At 38.3% G+C, this 20,209-nt stretch overlaps 1 protein-coding gene across 2 annotated transcripts in view; it reads left to right on the top strand.

The window, feature by feature from the left end:
- Positions 1–20,209, top strand: part of DENND2B (DENN domain containing 2B) — a 148,537-nt gene that overhangs the window by 69,163 nt on the left and 59,165 nt on the right. For both annotated transcript variants that reach the window (XM_087717721.1, XM_087717714.1), the window contains 3 exons: positions 3,344–3,448; positions 14,319–15,542; positions 18,787–18,923. In XM_087717721.1, the coding sequence (XP_087573847.1) occupies positions 3,369–3,448; positions 14,319–15,542; positions 18,787–18,923 (1,441 nt within the window). In that variant the 5' untranslated portion in view covers positions 3,344–3,368. The remainder of the gene's footprint in view (positions 1–3,343; positions 3,449–14,318; positions 15,543–18,786; positions 18,924–20,209) is intronic.

The following is a 20,209-nucleotide window of genomic DNA, read 5'->3' as shown; positions in this document are numbered from 1 at the left end:
TCTTGTGCTGGGCTGTCTTTTTTCTTGTTTCATCCTTCCTCCTCCTTGGGATGTGTTTCTTTCTTCCCAGGAAACTTCATTGCTTCATTGCAATCTATCAAACCAGCTAGCCCTTTATAGGCACCATCCATCACATCACCTGTATGCAACAACTGGATAGTGGATTCTAATTGTTGTTGGCTGGAATACTTAATCTTGTTTTAAAGTCTGAAACTATTATCTGACCTGAGTGAAATAATGATATTAAAATAATATTAATTTAATCTCATTTTAAATCAATTCCTCTTTTTATCGAATAAAGACTTTTGCATAACATTCAAAAGATTGTTTTTATCCCAACAGAAGTCACCTAGCTTTGCTTTGTTGAAATAATTGTTTCTTTGTGCAGCTGACTTGTGTAGCTATTACATCCTGAAAAGTTACCTTCTCCCAATATACTTGCAAATATAATTCTGTCTAGAGAAACACACACATATGCACAGTTTGTACTTTAATTTTTGTGCGCAAGTACTTGAGATTCGTTTGGGACGAAATTAAGAATTCTTACTTTTGAGATACTCATAAAAAACACAATGGAAATCCCCAGACTGAAAAATATTATTGCTTAATAACTAAGAATTAAACAACCAAAGTTTTTCTGGATTTGGAATTAGGCAGATCATGTAATGAGGATGAATAATCTAAGAACATTTTAATAGCTTTAGAAAAAAAAGCAATATCTTGTTTTTAGTCAGATTATTTGTTAAGGGTTCTTAAAGTACATTTTACAAGATAATAAATCAACCATAATGTTCGTTTGCTTGACAGCTATATCCATCATCAGTCAATTTTTTTTCCTATCTAATCTCTAATGCATTCCAGAAGGAGTTGTTTCAAGCAATTCTATTTATTCTTTGGCTATCTAAATCTTTTAACTCTTCTCAGGTAGGCATGTTTATTATTTACTTGCTTACTGGATTTGTACATTGTTTTCAAAATATAGAGTACTTATGTATTCACTATTAACTTGCATGTTAACTGAAATCCTGATTGAGTTCACTGAAGTGTGGTGAAATCCAGGAGTTTATGAAATAGGTTGTCGACATTGAAGTTGGAGATGGACATCAGTGCTGGCATGTAGTTTTAGAGCTTGAGTAATTTCTATCACTGTTCCAGTGTGCAGAACTGAAATTGAAGGACAGGAGCAAAAATAATTGGCAGCCTCTCAGAGTTACTGTGAGCTTCAAATGATAAATTCTGTGTAAACTGCCTGACTTTCCTGGAGGAAAAGTTGAGTGAAAATAAGTTTAGTGAGCAGTATTTTAATGTGGAGAATTTTTATGCATTCATGCTCCAGCAACAAAAGGAAGCTCCTTTATCATTCAAATGGGTATTGATGATATATGCTCTACGTGTACATACCGTATCGTCTGCTGTATAAGGCGACTGAGCATATAAGACGACCCTCTACTTTCAGGTGCCAGCGAGCCAGCTGAAGGCCTCTGCGCTGCTGGGCTTTCATAGTTTGAGCTCAGCGCCTTCCTCCTCCAAACCGTCAGCCAGACCTTACTAAGCCATCCCAGTGCTCATCCATCTACGTGCCCAGGCGAGGAGCACCGAGGTTATCGCTTGAAAAGCTGGCATCTGTGCTGGTGGCGGTGCAGCTTTTTGCTTGGCGGCATTGCTTTTTATTTTGTTTTGGTTTTTTGGTATGGCCTTTATACCTGGCATATAAGATGACCCACAATTTTTGAAATAATTTTTTGGAGTTAAAAAGTCATCTTATATGCTGGAAAATATGGTACGTGCTTCCTACCAAATGAAACAATATATTAAGATAAAGTGTTAATTTTATTGCATCTCCAACAATGAAATTCAATGAAAACATTTCTAAAATGTTATTTTTTGTTCAAAAGGAAATCATGTAAAAATATGAAATGATTGTAGTTCTGGTTTAACCCCCATCACCACCACCAAAAAAGGTGGGGGGGGGGAATCTGGAAACCAGGATAGATTTTAGTTCTGCATTTAACACAATTCTTCCACATAGACTAGTGTCTAAACTTATAGACTTTGAGCTTTCTTAATCAGTCCGCCTTTGGATTATGGATTTCCTATCTGGCTGATCTTAGAGGGTCAGATTATCTACTCATACCTCCCTGCCCTTATTCTTAACATTGGTACACCACAGGGTTGTGTGTTGAGTCCCTTACTCTATACTCTTTATGTACATGACTGCATTCTCATTCACGCCAGTAATACTATTATTAAATTTGCAGATGATACAACAGTGGTAGCACTCATTTCCGCTGGGGTGATGAGTCTATCTAACGAGATGGCTGGACCGGTTGCTTTCATGGTGTGGAGACAATAATTTAGTCCTTAACACCAATAAGATCAAGGAGCTACAGAAGGAATAGATCAGAGCCCTTGGTTATCAATGGAGATCAAGTGGAACAAGTGGGCAGTTTTAAGTTTTTGGGTGTTATCATAAAAGAGGACCTGACCTGGGGCGCTCACATTGCAGCACTGTTCAAAAGGGCCCAGCAGAGATTCTATTACCTGAGACAGTGGGGCTGGCAAAATGAGTAAGGAATTAAAGTTTACTGTATATAAATCTAATCCAGGTGCCTCTTCATTAACTTATATTTCGTCTTCATAATACCTAGCCCAGTGTTTCTCAACCTTGGCAACTTGAAGATGTCAGTTCAGTTCAGTTTATTGTATTTATATGCCGCCCTTTTCCCCCGAAGGGGACTCAGGGCGGCTCACAACTCGAACCGGGGAAGGGGGATACAGACAAAAATTTAAAAAACAAGCATAACAATATATAATTTAAAACTCACAACAGTCATACCATTCGAGACGGGGGCAACAGCTCTTTAGCCCCAGGCCTGTCGGAACAGCCAGGTTTTGAGGGCTTTGCGGAAGGCCTGGAGGGTGGTGAGGGTCCGAATCTCCACAGGGAGTTCGTTCCAGAGGGTCGGAGCAGCCACAGAGAAGGCTCTCCTCCGGGTAGTCGCCAGTCGACACTGGCCGGCGGATGGAATTCGGAGGAGGCCTAATCTGTGGGATCTAATCGGTCTAGTGGAGCGAATGCTGGCTGGGGAATTCTGGGAGTTGAAGTCCGGACATCTTCAAGTTGCCAAGGTTGAGAAACACTGACCTAGCCTGTTTGCGAGTATCTTAGCTATGTTCAGTTTTAAACTTAGTCTTACTAAAGCTGTTAGAGAAAGGAAAAGGTGACTGAAGTCCCTTTGTCACTCTTTTTCTTACTATTTTAAATTGGCTGGTAAACATCTCTAATTCAATTTCTCACAATTCCAACAAGTTTCTTTTGGGGTTTCATTCTTCTCTTTCCCAGGTTTCCAGATTTAGAGAGGGCAGAAATGACCATGACTGCCAACAAGAATGCCAGTGTCACCAAGAGAGCAGGAGCAAATAAGGTATCTCGGGATACTCTAGAGCGGTAAGTGTAAAATGCAAATGGTCTAGTTCTTGTTTAATGTTGTGTCAGTGTCCTTTATGTTTGTTTTTATAACTGATGGCTGTATCTATCTTCCAACAATATCATAATCCTAGCAGAATTACTGCTTTTAAAAGATATTTAAATATGATTTGATATCAGAATTTAGGGATAGTTCTGGCTGTGTTTGGAATTAGTATAATTTGTATATTCCAGTTATTAGTTTCTAACAGGTGATTAGCTACTTCCTCTAGGTTTGTACAGTGCATATCTGACAGGTCAAGATTTGATTTCATTATGTGTTGTTAGGTAAGCTCCCCATTGGGAGAGCGAGTACGTTCAGAGAAGTGTTGTGAGAGTTATGTTGGAGAACACACAAACCAGCATACAGAGACACTGCAGTTTAAATAGGCTTTTACTTTTGTGGAAATAGAGGCATCAGGGTCTATCAAACAGTCCAAGTCATACACGGATAAGACAGTCAGCCATCAATGTCTTTCAGTTAAGGGATAATCCAAATAGCATAGTCCAGTATCATATAATCAGTTCAGAACTCAAAGTTTGCTAGCAGTTGCAAAACTTGCAATAGCTCACGGCACTTTTTAACAGCCAGCTTCCAAAACACTCAGATTAGATCAGACCAGCATCTAACAAACAGAGAGCTAACAGTCATTCTGGCTCCCTCTTATGGCCGATTGAGGAAAACAGCAACCAATCACATTTTACAGTATGATTTAAAGAAACAGGTACAACATTGTTACATGGTTTATATATTGCCAACCCAACCTTTAGATTATATTCCTAACATGTGTTATCAGGTCAATATCAACTCCCAGCAACCACATAAATAGATCTTTTTCTATGATGATTTGTCCCTAATTTGGTCCTTCAGGGCTTCCATTGATGTACTCATTGCCACTGTAACTGTCTATCAACTTTGCTGCTGGTCATCCACTTCTCTTTCCTTCTGCTTTCCCCATCATTAAAGTCTTCTCCAGAAGCTAAGTCATCACAGAATGTGTTCACAGTATTGTCATGGCAAATACTTGTACTTAGGTACTGAACAGAGGTATCTTAATATTGAAGAGTGAATTCAACCAAATATACTAGCGAAGAATATTTTCTTCCCACAAAGTCAGCAGACACTGAGACAAAAAATGGCAAATGAAACAAATAACAAATATTGTGAAATTTGCCCATTTATAGTTGTTGATGGCTATAACATTTATTGCAACCAATCCTTATAATCCTTTATGACTGTTGCAGTGTGGACACATGATCAGCATTTGACTGCTTCGCAATTGGCACACATTTTTGACTATTGTAGAGTTCTTCGGACATGCAATCAATATTTGTGTGCTTCACAACTGATTTCCAACAAGTAGAATTAATTGAGAGCATGGAAGTAAAATAGCAATCAATGGTCATATGATGCCCTGTCTAATAGCTGAACAAGAAGTGATGTAAGCCCATCATGGACACATGATTTTCTGGTTGATGACTGCAGCGCATAGTGACAGAATTGCCAGCCCTGTTTGTGGTCACTAAGTGAGGACTAACTGTAAATCTTACTTGAAAAGCTTTAATAGTAGTTATAGGAGCTGGATGTCATAGTTCGGAGTAATGCTCTCAACCAATTTAAGACTTCAAGGCCTTGGCTTCCTTAAAAATCCTGTTTATTGGTTACATCATATTGGCATGGTCAAAGGTGAAACCAACACTGAATAATTTCCGTGTTTTCAATATAATTAAGGAATAGATACTGTCCACCACCCCCTTGTGTCACAGGTCACGTTAGCCAACCAAGCAGGTGATGAACTTCTCAGCACTCCCTCCTGCAGTTGTTAGGGCACACTGATTTGACCTTGCTTCTCAGGAGCCTTATTGTTATGTCTGGCACATTGGAGGATAACATTCTACATTTCATAAGTCCCCCTTCCCCCCCTAAGTATGGCAACTAAGAAATGAAGCAAGAAAAATATGGATACAACTAGAGTGGCTCGGAGTTGACACTGGACATAGAGTCGGTTAAAAGAAATGTGATACTAATATTAAGGTTTAGTAATTCATTAAACGTAGTATTTATATGAAAAGCATTTATGAAAACTGTTTCTTACTCTGTAATAACAGAAGCAGCTAAAAAGCAGCTGGAGAGGAGTTGGGAAACACAGTTTTGATTGTAATTGAAAACCTAATCCCCAAACCCTCATAATGTTAACCTACTGTTGACCTCACCCTATTCCTAAGAGGTCTGTAAGGGGCATGCATAAGCGCATCAGTGTGCCTAACGTCTCTGTCTTACTGTCCTCATTTATTCGTACCCATTTACTGTGTTCATACTTACGTTTATACTTATACCTGTTATCTTTTACATGTTTGACAAACTTAAATAAATAAATAAATAAATAAATAAATAAATAAATAAATAAATAAATAAATAAATAAATAAATAAATAAATGAGAATGGGCAGCCAAATATAGCAAGTGAAATTTTTCCATTCTCCTGACAAGCATCAAACTAGAATTGGAACTGGTAGAGCAATATACCTTGTTGTTTTCAGGTCTTTTTATTCATTCTTTCATAAGACTAAACGGCACATTTGATAAGAATCTTACAACTAGCCCCGGATCTTTGATAGATACAGTATCCTGGACATAAATTGTTTCAACTCCTACCCTCAAAAGTGATGCTGTAGAGCACTCCACACCAAGATGACTAGACACAAAACAGTTTCCCCCCAAATGCCATCACTCTGCTAAACAAAGAATTCCCTCACCACTGTCACCGCTATTTACTAAGGCTGCATTACTATTACTATTAGTCTTCTCATTGTTCCTATCACCCATCTCCTCCCACTTATGACTGCAAGACTGCAATTTTGTTGCTTGTATCCTTACAATTTATATTGCTATTGATTGTTTGCTGATTGCTTATTTGTACCCTAGGACTATCATTAAGTGTTGTACTTTATGATTCTTGATGAATGTATCTTGTCTTTTTATGTACACTGAGAACATATGCACCAAAGACAAATTCCTTGTGTGTCCAATCACACTTGGCCAATAAAGAATTCTATTCTATTACGAACACACATGCTTTTCACAATCATTTTCAATACTTTAAAATACTATCTATGAAGTGGGCTCATATATTATTTGCTAGGAGTGTATTAAAAGCAGGTCAAATGGCAGAGTTTGGAGATCTGCTTTTGAAGGTGCTTCACCAAGGGGAACCATAGAAAGTCTGATGCTAAAGAAACAATTTGGTAACAGAGGTCAGTATAGGTAAGGCAGGGACTTGTGAGATTTGTAGGAGGAAAGCACCAAGATAGACAAGTCTGTAAAAGTTCCCAAAACCCGAGAGTTGGAATTAAGTATATCTGAAAAACATGAGAATTTGAAAAGCTAATTATATTTATTTAACCATACTGAATATATTGAATAAACTGTATGTGGCTGATTTTTCACAACACTCTTAGCTGTTTTCCAGATATAGACAATCTTTTTTAGACTTTGATATTATAAGAACAAGATGTTATGCACAGACAAAATGGCTACAATAGGAAATTTAATTATTCATCAAATCACTGATACTGTCTCAAAAGATCAAAACAATCATATGAAAGTGAATAAATTTTTGCATGGCTTTTCAAGCTTTTCCAGAAAGAAATGTGAAACTAGAGGCTGGATCTTTGTATCCTGCTTTCTATATATTGTTTTCATTACTAATATATAGCTGTATTAATTATTTTTATGAAGTAAAACGGAGCAGAGAGCCTGATAAGTATGCAAAGGAAGTGTTTGAAAGTACACTGATACCTTCAGACATCATGCTTGCCCTTGGACCAAAACATAGTTTGCAAAGCATAATTGCTCAGTTCTCACAGAATACTGTATCAAAAATGAACAAATCATTTTAAAGATTTGTTCAGAATCATTTTTAAGATTTGTTCAGAAGAAATCCAACACTTATCAACTAGGCACGTATAAATTGGAAAAGGGAAACAAGACTTATGAAGGATAAAAGTAACCAATCATCTCTCATGTAGTAGAGATCCAGGTATAGAAGGCAGTAGAAATAGTGCCAAAAAGTAGTTATATCAGTGGCCAAATAAGGAGATTTCCAGTCTCATGTGTCAGAATTTGAAACCAAGCTTTGTTTGCATAGCTTGAAAAGAGTCCGCCCAGTCTTTGGAGTGGGTTTTTACACAATAAATATACTGTTGTGAAGACTATGTAAGGAACTAAAAAAATCATCTTAAGCTACTTTGAACCACCCCCTTTGAAATGAAAACAGCCAACAGTGTTCATATTTCTTCGTTTCTAAATAATTCAGTTTTGGCTTTGAAATTCAATTAAAATCAAGTTTAGAATTACACTACAAAACAGAATCAGTGTTCATGGCAAAAAGATTCATGTCCTTTTAAAGCATTTGTTTGTCTTGCCTTCAGCTTGTTTGAAGAGGAACATGGATGTCAATTCTATTAACGCTTAGCTCTTGTTCAGAGAGGTCTTTGATCTAGTTATGTAGCATTTTTCTTTTCAGATTCTGTCAAGATCTGTGTAATAAAGAAAATTATTGCAGAGGCATCCTTTCTTGGCCTAATACTTACGGGAGAAAATCAGACCTTAAGATTCACAGAAAGTCAACATGATTGGAGACATTTGAATCATGGCAGGTGGGGTGGTAAGATGTACTAGAGGGCATACACTGTGACAGAAAAGGCATTTCTCCTGATGGCATTGTTTTATGGAGGGGATCTGGACATGCCTACCATTTTGGATCTCATGGAACAAGCATATTCAATTAAAGATAGGTGGTCCTGAACACTACATTGCATTAGTCCAACCATGAGGTGACCAAAGCATAAATGATTGTGAGTAGGTTTTTGAACTAGATTGGGTACAATTAGCACACAAGATGGATTTGTGCCAAGATTCTTCTGGACATAGCTGCTACCTGCTCTTTAGAAAGGAACTTCTTCTCTTTGTCTTCTACCATTTTGGGTGTTGAGGAAGATACAAAATTCTGGATCTTGCTGTTTTGGCAGCCTGTAGTTGCAGTGTGCCGTTGATATTATTTCTCCATCTTCTTCTGGATCTGCCTCAGGTTCTTTGACCTTCTCCCTTTTTTTGTATATGCCTTGTGCAGCATGGAATCCCAAAACACAAGAGTCCCTAGGAAACCACAGCTGATATTACTAAAGTAAAACTGACATCTAATTGAACGGACATCTGCTGTTTCCCATCAGACTCTCATAGCCTCCAGACCCTTGACGGTATCAGATTGTGAGATATAAAAGGGGGTGTTTTATTTATTTATCCAATTTATATATGTAGCTGCCTATTTCACCAGACAAGAGATAGTGAATAATAAAGTACAACAATCAATAAATTCAGAAAACCAATTGCCATTATTATTAAAAATATTAAAACCATAAAAATACTATAAAAACAGAGCAGGAACAAAGAAATAGCAAATGAAGGCATGTTAATAATAATGGAGCCACTTCACTACTTCCCCTGTCTCTTGGGGTCCCTGAGCCTGCTCACATAACCTGGTCTTAGGGTTAGTATTAAGGCTGAACCTGAAGGAGAGGCCTGGATCTTTCAGCTCTTAACACCACTGCTACCACTCAAAAAGCTTGCCTTATGTGATTGCCCCCATGATCCAGCATTCCTTAGGATTTGCTGCATATCTCTTCCCTTCTGTTGACAGGCCCCTATGCCTTACCTGAGGCTGTTCCAGATCTTCAATAATGCTCTTCTACCACCTCTGCAGCCTCCAAAAACTACACAAAAGCATGCCCCATTCTCATACAATTGTAGAGTTGGAAGGTCTGGAGGTTGCAAGAGAGCACATCTCATTCTCACACAGTCTCTGAGAATTGCATGAGAACAGGGCATACTTTTAAGAATAGTGAATGCTGGCATGTCCCCCCAAATGTTGTGGTGAAAAAGGTTTAATGTCGATGTCCTGCAATTTAATTTCCATCATCCGTCTGCGATACTGCACTCAGGCATACTTAGTTGGAATGAATCATACACTTATTAAAGGGAGCCATTATGTTTAAACATATTTAAACTATTACATCTATGCCAAAATGTTAATGCTAGATAAAAATAAAAATTCAGTTATTGTTTCTCTCAGAGTTGATCTTCGTGAAAATGCCTATGGAGATTCTCTGTCATCCAGATCATGGTTGTCCCAAAGGTGCTTTTCAAAAGACAACTGGACTTTCTTGGTTTTTTTTCCTTAGAAAACGTTTTGCTTCTTATCCAAGAAGCTTCTTCAATTCTGATAGTCAGAACTGAAGAAACGTCTTGGATGAGAAGTGAAACATTTTCAAAGTAACCCCCCCCCCCCACAAAAGTCCAGTTGCCTTTTGAAAAGCACCTTTGGGATTTTCATGAAAAGTGTGCACATTTGCGGTTCACCAACATGTTTTTGGCATATGGCAGTGTTCATTATTGTACATGACATTTTGCTACACTCAGAAGCAATTTAAATATGTTGCTGGGAAAGGCAAATATTGGATCAAAACTAAAGAATTACTTTAATACTCAGAAAACCATAATAGGACCATTTTGCATGGGGAATACAAACTTTGTAGTGAAAGTTATAAAAATGTGTACTTCCACAATCTGTTTTCTGACTGGTAGAATATCAAATATAATTCTCCCTCCACTGTTAGAATAGAATAGAATTGAGTAGAATAGAATAGAATTTGAATAGAATAGAATAGAATAGAATAGAATAATAGAGTTGGAAGGAACTTTGGGAGTCTTCTAATCCAACCCTCTTCCTAGACAGGAAATCCTATACCATTTCAGACAAATGGTTACTCAACATCTTCTTAAAAACGTCCAGTGTTGGAGCATTCACAATTTCTAGAGGCAAGTTGTTCCACTGATTAATTGTTTTAACTGTCAAGAAATTTCTCCTCAGTTCTAAGTTGCTTCTCTCCTTGATTAGTTTCCATCCTTCTTTGGGAAATAGTTTGACTACCTCTTCTTTGTGGCAACCCCTGAGATATTGGAACACTGCTATCATGTCTCCTTCTTTTAGTTCTTCTTTTAATTAAACTAGACATACCCAGTTCCTGCAACCGTTCTTCATATGGTTTAGCCTCCAGTCCTCTAATCATCTTTGTTGCTCTTCTCTGCATTCTTTGTAGAGTCTCCACATCTCTTTTACATCGTGATGACCAAAACTGAATGCAGTATTCCAAGTGTAGCCTTACCAAGACATCATTAACACTTCACGTGATCTTGATTCTATCCCTCTGTTTATGCAGCCCAGAACTATGTCGGGTTTTTTGGCAGCTGCTGCACACTGCTGGCTCCTATTTAAATGGTTGTCTATTAGGACTCCAAGATCCCTTTCACAGTTACTACTGTTGAGCAAGGTACCACATATACTGTATCTGTGCATTTTATTTTCTTGCCTAAATGTTCTTGGGGTTTGTCCTAGATTTATGTCAGTACACTGATGTTGGAGTAAAGATTTATACCACCAAACATCTCTGTAAGTTTGGAAAAGAATTCAATTGACTTTGGTCCCAGTAAATTTCACAGAGGATTGGAGCCTGTATTTTGATGTGATTATGGCAAAGAACACATATGCCTTACTATAGCAGTACAAAATGTCTGAGGAGAATATATATATCAGCCTGAAGATGGCGAGTGAGACCTCGCCGAAACATTGCCAAGACAATCTCAATCTTACACGTGAAAAGACACGAATACAACTAGACCAGCATATCTACACCCGTGAAAATCTACAAATATACACAGACACAGACACACACAGACACACACACACACACACTTACACACATATATACATATACACATACACAAATAAAATTGTATTAGGCAGACAGCACCAAGATATTCTATTGTGAATGTATTACCATAACACTATACTGTATGTACTCTATGTTTCACATTGAATTGAATGGATGCATTTTCAATAAACTTTTATTAATAACTGACACTGGTTATTATCTGCAGTGTTGCAAAGTAACTGAGTATTATCTCTATTCTTTACCCTTTCTTTTACCTCTTAGATAATTTCTTGATCTCAGCCTTGCTAGTGTTGACTCATAATTATCTCTAGCCTCTACTTTACACACTGACTGTCTTGGAAGCAAAGAGGAAGCAGATAACTCAAGATGAAACCTGTTCAACTACTGCAGCAAGATGCCTCCCACTATAGTTCATAGTCACTTCCTCTCAAGAAACAAAAGCTGATCTATGAGGATAGTCTGGGAGTCTGGTCATGATTTACCCCAGAGGGAAATATGAGAAAAGCAAGCAGATACAGGAAACAGAAATTGCACACGTTGTTATTTTACACAATTGCTTTCTACTGTGACCTGGTTAACCTTAGTCTAGGTTGTTACTATGTAGGCGCACATTTCTTGGAGAAGAAACAGCTGTACCTTGGAGACAACTTTTTGGTTTGGTTTGGTTAGCATCTCCAATCAGAAAAACAAAGTCTTGATTTTTTAATGTCTTCAATACACTCAAAAGAGATTTTGTTTTTTCATGTTTTAAATGAAGAAAGCAGCTGGAAAATAGTGTCTTTACTGAAAATTTCAGTCTTAGTTGAATCCTTGAGAATTCCATAACTTCAAAGTGGATGGAATTATTTTAAGTTTGAATTGGATACACCTGAGTTTACAGTTGTCACCAAGAACAGAAGTCTCATATTACAACAACCTGCCATAAGTGTTTGCATGTCATACAGAGTGTTGTGATGACTGAATGGCAGGTTGAGTAGCAGTGGAAATTCTCTCCTCACTGACATTGCTTACAAGGAAGGAATACATGAACTGCTCCTTTTTTGTCTTTTCACAGCTGGTTACCAGAGTGGGATTCGTCATTTCTGCTGTACATTCCTGACTTTTATTTACATTTGTAATTTTCACACATTCTTTACATCCTTCTCCTACTCCACCAGAATGTATCTGTACACATTTGAGTCCCACAGAGTTCTTTCCATTTTTAAAATAACCTAAATCTCTTTTCCAAGAGTTTTAATCATTGGGTTCCTGGTTTGATTTATGTGAGTAGTTTATAAAAGAAATCTGACTTAATTTCCCTTCTCTCCACAAAGTCCATGATCATTGTCAACTTTATAGACATTTCATTTTTAAAATTAATAATTACAGTTTAAATAATTTCTTTCATTGCCACACTGTTGAATGTCATTTTCACTCATATAGCAATATGAGAGCAAAGGATGTAGTAATTGATCCTGAAAATGCATAAAATATGTGGCTATAGAAGGAGAGATACTAACAAATCCATCTATATGTAGCATTCATTTTAGTTGTGGGTTATTGTAGTTTGAAGGTAAATTGAATGGTAGATGGTTCTGAAACATGTTATGTACATATGACTGCCATGAAGCCCCAATATACATGTTTGTGTGTAAGGGAAAAAGAGAATTTTAAGCCGTATGTTCAAGTGTACGTGTATCTACATATAAACAAAACACAGTTTAGGAATCTACAATGTTGAGCAAAGGCACAGTGATGAATGGAATCCATATTTTTCAAGTTGCTCACTGTCTTGGGAGTAGATAAGTTATTTGGGAGGATGGTTTTGATGTCTCTGCCTCTCTGTTTCCCTCCGTCCATCCCTCCCTCTGTCTCATTACTTTTCTCATCACTGCAACCTTAGAAAGCAATTGATCAGTCTCTCTCAACTTTCTTTATCTAAGAAACCTTTCTTAGATCTTAGCAGGTACATAATAATCATTTTGTTTTTACCTTTGTAGCATCACACATTTAATAGCTCTTGGATAAAACAGAACATTGGGATCTGTTTCCATTTGTTTTTAGGCCTAGCTTGCATTGAATTAACTTTAACCATGCTGCATGTTAATCTGGAAAATCAACATTCAAAGAGACTGTGTCTCTATTGGACTTTTAGCTGTCATTATTACAGAATGTAAGGGATGCGGTGGCTCAGTGACTAAGAAACTGAGCTTGTTGATCAGAAAGGTCGGCAGTTCAGTGGTTCAAATCCTTAGCGCCACGTAACCAGAGTGAGCTCCCGTTATTTGTCCCAGCTTCTGCCAACCTAGTAGTTCGAAAGCATGTAAAAATGCAAGTAGAAAAATAGGAACCACCTTTGGTGGGAAGGTAACAGTGTTCCATGCACCTTCGGCGTTTAGACATGCCGGCCACATGACCACGGAGACGTCTTTAGACAGCGCTGTCCCTTCGGCTTTGAAATAGAGATGAGCATCGCCCTATAGAGTCATGAACTACTAGCATATATGTGTGAGGGGAACCTTTACCTTTATTACAGAGCATGGTATTCTTCCAAGCCAGCTTAAGGAAATGAGTCTCATTTCATGATTCATATCCCCAAATGATAGTTTCCAGAAGATGGTAGTGGGGCTTATTTATAATTTATTTACAATTTCAGGGAAGAAAGGATTGGGTTTTTTTTGTCATCATAATCATCCAATCCAACAATCAGAGTTCTCATTGTAAGAAAAAGTATACTGTACCTATTAAAGAGCAGAAGAGAAGACACAAATAAGCAATCAAGTTTTAAATGTTCCTGGTGAATTAGTTGTTGGACAGAGAATGCTGTAATTGATAAATGTTAATCAACTTAGTTAAGACTCTTCTAATACACTTCCCATTTTTTAAAAGAAATCCATACTTGATAAATTATGTATTAATTTTTTAAATATAAAATAGAAATCAGTTTTAGAAGGTTGGTACAGCTTGTTTTTTAAAAAACTGATTTTTTTAAAAAAAAATCATTCATATTTGTTTAACCTGTTTATTTGCTCATTTATTTACATAGCTAGTTGGCTAAATGGTATTTTTCTTCTCACTTCCAGGTGTCAGTCAGTGTCTCCACCACCTCTTCTGTATCAACAGAGAAGCCCCAAAACACATCCACTCAGTGATAGTGAGGAATCCTGCTGTTCTGGCAATTTCACCAAAGTTTCCAATTCCAGAGTCTTCCTTAAAGATCAAACTAAGTGGGGAATTGCCTTAAGAAGCACCTCAACTTCCCCCTCAGATACAGAATCTCAGATCCATCATCCACTCAAAGCCATTAGCATTGGATGCCTAGACAAAAGGGTATCTGTCTTCCAGGGACATGAACAAAAGGAGGTATCCAATGAGGCTCAGGATGGTGAAGAAGTAGGCAACTGGCAGCTTAGACGGAGCTCTCTCTCCTTGGGAACAGCAGCCAATCTACGTAACATCTCTCTCAGCCGGGTCAGTGTCCATTCACAAGCTCTTGATATCCGGCAGAAGATAACGGAATGGGAATGCCGCAAACAGCCTTCCCCTAGAATGAGTGTCTGCTTGGACAAGAGGGATGTTGGAGAGAGGTCGGGCAGTGAGAGCTGTCCTAGTATGTTGCCTTCTCCCTGCAGTGAGAAAGCTTTTGAATACAAAAGTTTCCAGAGGATGAGCAGAACATTTTCTGAATGTTCCTACCCAGAAACAGAAGAGGAGGAATTTCTAGACAGAGATTCCTGCCACCGGTTTGAAAAGCGACTGAGCCGGAATGAGTCCACCAACGCCTTTCTCAAGGGGGTTCCGAAAGAAAGCTCTGCTGTGCTAAACAGGATCCAGAAAATTGAACAGGCGTTAAAAGAACAACCTGGCCGGGGACTTCCTCAGTTGCCAAGTAGCTGCTACAATGTGGACAGAGGCAGAAAGAAGTCTTTGACTTTAGGGGTTTCAGAGAGCTTGACTGAGATTGCAAATGAGAGCAAAGCAGGGAACATTACTTGTGGGAGTAATCTGGAGACACCCACAGAGACTGAAAAAATTAGTAAAATGCTGCATGGGCTAACTACCAAAGTTAGCTCTTTTAGTTCTAAGCTGCTTCCAGAGAGCCTGGCAAACACAGCGGTAAATCCTGTGCCCAAGCCAAAACGCACCTTTGAGTATGAAGCTGACAAGAACCATACAAGTAAATCAAGCAACGGACTACCTCCTTCGCCAATGGCTGCTGTCCCTCCCCCTCTTCCATCAACGCCTGCTCCCCCTGCCACGCGGAGACCGAAAAAAGAGTCACGCTTTCGCAGAAAATCCCCAAATAGGTAAACATGGAAAGCTATTGTCCTATACCCTTAAATATTGGGGAGACATTTCTGCAGAGCAAGAAACCTTTCCTTCTTAAGGTAATGCTTTTCAGATGAGAGTGAAAGCAAGCAGAATTAGGCCACCACTTTCACGCTGTGGACTCAATGGCCGTCATGTTAATTGGGTTTTGTCAAGTACAGAGTATTTTTTCCACATGATACTAGTCTGGTAGCTGCTGTAATTACTGGAGGGATTGACTTTTACTGCAGTAAATACAAACTGGAAAATTCTTAAATAAAGAACATCTATTTCTATTATCTTTCTATAACGATTGTGAAGATGCTTTGTACAAATTGTCTTACTGGTCCTCCCTCTCAGCTTCATATTTAGTCAATTAATCTGGATCCTCATGAGTTTTCATGGCTCATTGGGATGCAGTGAAATTTCCCTATCTAAACTCTAGCTCTTGTACATAGCACAAAGTCATTGGTTATCTAATTCAAAACTTCAGTTGTGGGTATATTTTCTTATTTTGCACAATTTATTATGTTTATGTCCTGCCTTGTCATAAAAAAAAACCCACTTTCCTTATTTTCAGTTACACTCTGATGGGATTTCAGTGATGTAGAAAGATCTCAAATGGCCAAGATCTTGCACTGAAATCCTATTCAGTCAGACAATCTGTTCAACATGGAGAAATTTACTGATGGAATCGGGTGGAAAAAATATCCATCAATTTCTCCCAAATGCAAGGCAAAACTCCCACAAAATATGGGAGTAAAACATTTCTGAATTGTTTGTACAGTTTCATTATATAGTTGCAAGCATGACCCGACAAATGCGCGCATGATAAAAGCGCGCCGACAAAACCGCAGCGCTAAAACCACGATGTCATCAACGCGACGTCATCAACGCGCTGACAACAGCGCGCCGACAGAAGCGCGATTTAAGTTAAGGTAAGGGTTAGGGTTAGGGTTAGGTTTACAGCACGCTTCTGTCGCCATGCTTCAGCGCTCATTCGTCGGCGCGCTTTAGAACTCGTGGTTTTGTCACCACGGTTTAGTCGGGCGCACTTTTGTCATTCGCCCTTTTGTCGGTGAACCAGTTGCAAGCAGCATTTCAAATACCAATAAAGGAGAATATTTGCAGCTCAGGATTGAAAAGAGGAATCCTTGGTGCTCTCTGAGCTTGCTTGTTTTCTTGCAGAGGTTTCATTACCCTAAGTAGCTAACATCATCAGTGCTAGTGCATCATCATTAACACTGATGGTGTTACCTAATTAGGGTAATGAAATGTCTGCAAGAAAATAAGCAAGCTCAGAGAGCATTTTAAGTGTCATCATAATGATTTTTAATGAGAATACAATATTTCTACTTGGCTATGCTTGCTTGAACAGAGTATTGTATATACAGAATTTGTAATCAAAGAATTTATGACAGATTGACAGTTCTACTTGTGCAAAGTTCCTCTTTTTTTGCCAAGCCTTGCCTATACTATAGCTAGTTGTGTTGGAAGATTTTTTTTTGAATGGCTAATGCTGCTGGATTACATTCCCCCCCTCCATGTGATTTAGTCCCAGTTAAAATCTAGGATGCTGACCTGAACCTCTTTTTTACGTAAAGAAAAGCTTCATATAAAGCTACACATTATATTTTAAATTTAATGGGCACAAGCATAATCAGAAGTGTTCTTGTGTGTGTAACAAGAAGAGTAAAAGTCTCATTGGAAAATAGAACCTCATGTGCAGCTCTTGGGAACCAAGGTGTTGAGTTTCAGATGTATTTGGATGTGTATTATACAGTTCTTGTAAATAATTTTAAAGTTGGTAAGTAGCAAAGCTGATATTCAGTACTCTTAATAAACCAAACTGGATGTTCTTGGGTACTGTCTTGTTTTTATTAAAATGGTTACTGTCAGAACAACTTGACCAGATAAAATATTCTGGTGGGAGGAGATGCTTAAAAGAAATGATCTTACCACCTGCTTCTGGGATTTCTCATTATGACAAAAATAAGCAAAAATAATGTTTACTTTTCAAGCAGGGAGATAAGTTCTGAGTAGCTTATGTGCTGTATATAGAAGACTGTGTATTGTTGAATACAAGATCTAATCACCACAACAGCGATCTTGAAATTTACATTTTATTTTGGAAGTTAATAGTTTGTCACGGAATATAACACACAAATGTTTTGGAAACTCTTGACTGAAGCAATGATGGTATCTGAGAACAATTATTTGTTGCATCTTCCTTTATAATGTAGGTACAATACCGTTAGCCTAGGATCAGAATGAACAGAGAGTTTGTTTTAGTCTTGAATGCCATGGGTATATTCTGATGGCTGAGGCTTTAGCCAGATAATATTGTAAGAAACTAGAGTGTATGTGTACTGGAAAGATTATCCTGCCAGCTGCAGTATTGCAGGCTAATTCTGTTGACTGTCAGGGGTTCGATTCCCCACTGGCTTAAGGTTTCTTCAGTCTTCCATCCTTCTGAGGTTACTAAAATGACTCAGATTGTTGGGGGCAATTTTCTGACTCTGTAAAACCACTTAAAGAGAGCTGTAAAGCACTGTGAAGAGGTATATAAATCTAAGTGGTATTTCTACTCAAATCAGTGCCATTAGAGGCCGAGTATGTGAGCAAGTTCTCCTGTCTTGGCTGGCCCATTCATTTTTCTTTTTTTTTAGATTGAGTTTCAGAAATACAGTGAGAGAGGTTCCTCAATCCTAATGTCAGAGTATCCACAGCATATTAGTAGCATTAAGTGGCTCACAGCAAAGTAAGTTACCTATAAGGATATGCACCAGCCCAAATGTACTGCTCTACCAGAGAAAGGCAAAGCAGTCTTGTCTCTTTCTACTATTCTCCAAGCATGCAGTGAATTCAAGTAATTTACTTTTTTTACGGTATTTCACGGTGATTTTGAAAAAGATACTCATATCCATCAACTTATGATCAAACATAGATTCTGTAGAATTACAGAGGCACATAGAAAAAAAAATCTGATAAATCAGCATTGGCCTAAAATCATTTTGTGGTAGTGGGGAAGCCCACAATAAAGAAATATTTATTGTTTAACTAGTTTAAAGTGATGTTATGGCAAAACAAGTCCAACAAAATATACGGAAAATAGTTTGGATATTGTTCAATATGGTGTGGGAGAGGGCAATCATATAATTGCCTTTTAAAATAACTTCCATTTTTTAAAAAGTTTTAGCACTCACAATTACAAATGAGTGTATTATCTTTTGTCCCCTATAGAAGATCCTTTGAATTTGAAGATGCTTCAAGCCTCCAGTCATTATATCCTCCCTCCCCAAGTGAGAATGGTACTGACAGTCAGCACAAGTTTGGATCTAAGAGCACTTTAGAGGAGAATGCCTATGAAGACATTGTAGGTAAGGACATCTTGCAATGTCTAATATAGTTGTTTGATGAAGAGCAGCTGTAGTGACATATCAACTTGGGGAAACTCTTATTTATTGTATTCAGATGATAGTGAATGTGGAATGGTCAAATGCATATACCTTATTTGAAAGGAAGATGCTTGGATCCCTACTTTCTATAGAAAGCCCTACATTAATCTGTGAAGATGGATTCTTGCAAAATGGAATGCAAAACCTGTTAATTTGGAATATAGAATGAAGTAAAAATTTCAGATACATATAGAACAGGGGTGGGTTTCTCGCCCCGTTCCAACCGGTTCAGTTGGAACGGGGCCGGTGGCATCCTCGTGCACGCGCGCCTTGCATGCAAGCGTACTAGCGTCTGTGCGATGCTCCAGCTGCTCCTGGAGGATCGCGCAGGCGCTGTATGCGTCCTGCGCATTTGTGGAAGCGCAGAACTCGTCAAAACCGGGTAAGGAGCGTGGGCAGGCGAGTGGGCCCTTTGCCGTTCCCGGAAGTTACTTACTTCCAGGTTCGCCGACCAACCGGTTCGCAGGGACCGCCGCGAACCGGTTGAAACCCACCCCTGATATAGAAGAAACATATTAGTGATAAAAATCAGAATCCTGCTTAAGAGACTGACCCATTGACCAGATTTTTCCACTGGCTAACATGGAAATGTGTTATGAAATGAGTGGACCTGCTCACTTGAAAAACCTCTCAGCATGAAGTGCTCTCTCAGGGGTGAAATAATGGAAGAAGGCAGCCCTATTCACTGTTTCCATTTTTTTCTTTCAAGAGATTTCCACTTTTTTAGTGCGGACCAATCTATTTTGTTCCTCCCAAACCTGGATAAGTTACCCAAAATTGAGTAAAAATGATTTTTATTTGGGTAATGACCCACAAATCCATTACCCATTCACAACAGGGACATTTAAAAAAAGGACTTTCTAATAAAGATTAGGAAAGAAGGAGTTTGGCTAATTAAATTTAATATACAGCAACCTGATTTGAAACACTTCGTTTAATCAGCTGCATTTCTTCTGGATTAAATAACTTTTTATAATTTCTGCATCATCTGAGGATGATTAAACCATTTTCCAGCATATTTTAAGACTGTAATATTTGGAGTTTATCAGTGCTGTTTGGGATGAACACTAACCTTGCAAGATAGATATTTGGGTAGATATAGAGCCAAGGTGGCGCAGTGGTTAAAAGCAGCACTGCAGGCTACTGCTAGATCAGCAGGTCAGCGGTTCAAATCTCACCGGCTCAGGGTTGACTCAGCCTTCCATCCT

The sequence above is a fragment of the Thamnophis sirtalis genome, unplaced genomic scaffold (assembly GCF_051295495.1).
Source record: "Thamnophis sirtalis isolate CommonGarterSnake01/CBP01778 unplaced genomic scaffold, rThaSir2_p1.2 scaffold_1, whole genome shotgun sequence".
NCBI classification, from domain to species: Eukaryota; Metazoa; Chordata; class Lepidosauria; order Squamata; family Natricidae; genus Thamnophis; species Thamnophis sirtalis.
This window is presented reverse-complemented; position numbering and strand designations above follow the sequence as displayed.